This window comes from Pyrus communis, chromosome 11 (assembly GCF_041283825.1).
Source record: "Pyrus communis isolate YQ-2024b chromosome 11, ASM4128382v1, whole genome shotgun sequence".
NCBI classification, from domain to species: Eukaryota; Viridiplantae; Streptophyta; class Magnoliopsida; order Rosales; family Rosaceae; genus Pyrus; species Pyrus communis.
In genome coordinates, this window is record NC_142575.1 from 19,105,776 (window position 1) to 19,108,411 (window position 2,636).

The window sequence follows — 2,636 nt, forward strand, 5'->3', positions numbered from 1 at the left end:
TCAATTGGAGGATCCTCCGGAAATTTGTGTAACTCTAGGTGAGGGGGAAAGGTATAACAAGACCGGCCTTTTGCACAAAAAAGACGGCGGTCAATTAGCAGTGGCATAAAGCAACAACTTACCTTCCTTCTTAAAGTGAACTGAAAATTACCTTTTAGGAGGTTAGGCTTGGGCACACCAAGGGAAACATGATTTTAAAACGAAAACTGCCAATTTCATTTTCATGGTTTAAGATAATAAACAACAGAACTAAAATATCTAATGCATGAAAAGATCACATGGTTTAAGATAATAAACAACAGAACTAAAATATCTAATGCATGACAAGATCACAATAACAAGAGATACTATAACTTGCAATATTAACAATGATAATCACCAACAAGCAGAAATATCAGATTCAACCAATTGTTTTAGGTTCGTGATTCAAAAAGAAGAATGAAAATACCAATGTACCGTAACAGACACTACCAAACAGGAACTATGGAGAGACAGCAAACAAGTAGATACTAAAGGGACAGTACCACAGATAATGCATACAAGAAAATAGACGTGTGAACCAACCAAAACCTAGCAAGACCAAATGAACATGTCCTAATGGGATATGAAAATCTCTTTATAAACTTTAGTTTTGGTCCTCACTTGGCCATCATGACTTTGACGAACTCCTCATAGTTGATCTGCCCATCGCCATCCACATCAGCCTCACGAATCATCTCATCAACTTCCTCATCTGTCAGCTTCTCGCCTAGATTTGTCATAACATGACGAAGCTCAGCAGCAGAAATGAAGCCATTCTGGTCCTTATCGAACACTCGGAAGGCTTCCTTGAGCTCCTCCTCAGAATCGGTGTCCTTCATCTTCCGGGCCATCAAGTTAAGGAACTCTGGAAAATCAATGGTCCCATTCCCATCAGCATCAACCTCATTGATCATATCCTGAAGCTCGGCTTCAGTTGGGTTCTGCCCAAGTGAACGCATGACAGTCCCCAACTCCTTTGTAGTGATGCAACCTGAATCAAAATTAAAAAAAATAAAATAAAATAAAATAAAAATACAAAAAAGTATTAGTGTGGAATACAGCAAAGATATTGGTAACAAGGCTTTAGGCAGATAACTATGCTTCTTTTGTATGAGTGGGAAACTGTAGCCGGGCATACTAACACAAAAAAATCACTGTCCTCCCCCTAACTTTAATTCTAATACATTTTAAATGTTATGATTGTTGAGGGAATTCTGCCTAAACTGACAAAAGAAAAATACACGCATGAACTAAAAAACTATCGCATTTCAATCAAACAACGCTTTCAATATTGCACACAACATGTATAAGGCAAACAATAAAAAGAAAAACATTCATCCAGATTTCCATATTCAATATCAAAATATCAGTCAGGAAAAGACAAAATCAATTCACCGTTGTCCAACCCAAAACCATCCAACCATGAGTAAAAGATTGAGAACATACAAAAAATTGTTCATATATATTTATAGACCTAAACCCTCATGAAAGTTTGCATTTCATGCTATCCATGGGCGACAGAAACATAGAATAAATCATTTTTGTACACACACACACATATATCCATATAAAATTGCCTTGTGATCTCAATACAAGAAGAATTAATTTTGCAGCTCCAAAACCATAACAGAGAAATTGAATCAAAAACCCACTTTTACCAAAAATTGGATAATCCAAACAATGGAGGAAACGAATATGAGAATCATAATCTATCCATATATTTAAATTCCACACATTTAACCTCAAATCTTACAGATCTTATCCTCAACGATCAAAACGCACTCGGAGGATTATAAATCAATTCAATCGCTGAAAAATACTCAATCAATCACAAATTTTCACCAGAAAAAGATTAAGGTTCGATGCAATAACAGCTTTAGATCCAAATATCATAGATTAATTAGGCATAATAAGAACAAAAGGGAAAGAGAGAGAGAGAGAGAGAGAGGGATCTGAGAACGAGACCATCGCCGTCCTTGTCGAATAGGCTGAACGCCTCCTTGAACTCGGAGATCTGGTCGTCGGTGAGCTGATCGGCCATCGTTGAGAGCGTTTGGCTTCCGAGAAAATCACAGAGAAAGTGTTCTAAAGGAAAAGGAAAATACGTCTGTGCGTGTCTCGAATGTGGAAAAATGTGAGAGACGGGTAGGCTTTATATATCAAAAGAAAGAGTGGTGGTCCATCGGCATCTGATTCCCTCTCAGCCGCACGTATACCTTCTCTTTGATTTGAACCTAGAGATTTCAATTTAATATTAGTAAAAGCGTAAAAGTTATTTATATTTATATATCTTATATCTTCTATGATAAAGGGAGAAGGCCAGTTTGGTAAAGTATTCAGAAATGCCTAAAATGCCCTCACTTCGTACACAAAAAACCAACAACTAACTGTCTAAAAAATAGGGTTACAAACGTAATAATTCCGAATTCTCAACGACATTAATTCACAACCGTTAGATAAGATACTCACATTTTAAATTTTCACCCTTTAGATCAATTATTCCACAACTGCTACATCACATCCTATCTGAAGAAACGCTCCAGATAGAAAGAGGGAAACCATGTGTCGCAAGTTCAGAGCAGCAGTTACAACGGTTGACAAACCGAACATGGAAG

At 36.9% G+C, this 2,636-nt stretch overlaps 1 protein-coding gene across 1 annotated transcript; it reads right to left on the reverse strand.

Annotated features, from left to right (window-relative positions):
* Positions 1–375: 375 nt before the first annotated feature.
* On the reverse strand, positions 376–2,177 carry LOC148693001 (calmodulin-7). The gene is made up of 2 exons (XM_088679786.1): positions 1,987–2,177; positions 376–1,012 (listed from the first exon to the last, which is right to left on the reverse strand). Exons 1-2 carry the CDS (start codon positions 2,060–2,062, stop codon positions 639–641), a joined length of 450 nt encoding a protein of 149 aa, XP_088535912.1. The 5' UTR covers positions 2,063–2,177; the 3' UTR covers positions 376–638.
* Between the last annotated feature and the right edge of the window lie 459 nt (positions 2,178–2,636).

What these genes read in the sequence shown, in the direction of transcription:
- LOC148693001 (XM_088679786.1), bottom strand. Translation starts at nt 2,062, where the DNA reads ATGGCCGATCAGCTCACCGACGACCAGATCTCCGAGTTCAAGGAGGCG. An exon ending in ATTCGACAAGGACGGCGATG is followed by an intron (nt 1,013 to 1,986) that starts GTCTCGTTCTCA and finishes ATTTTGATTCAG; the next exon opens with GTTGCATCACTACAAAGGAG.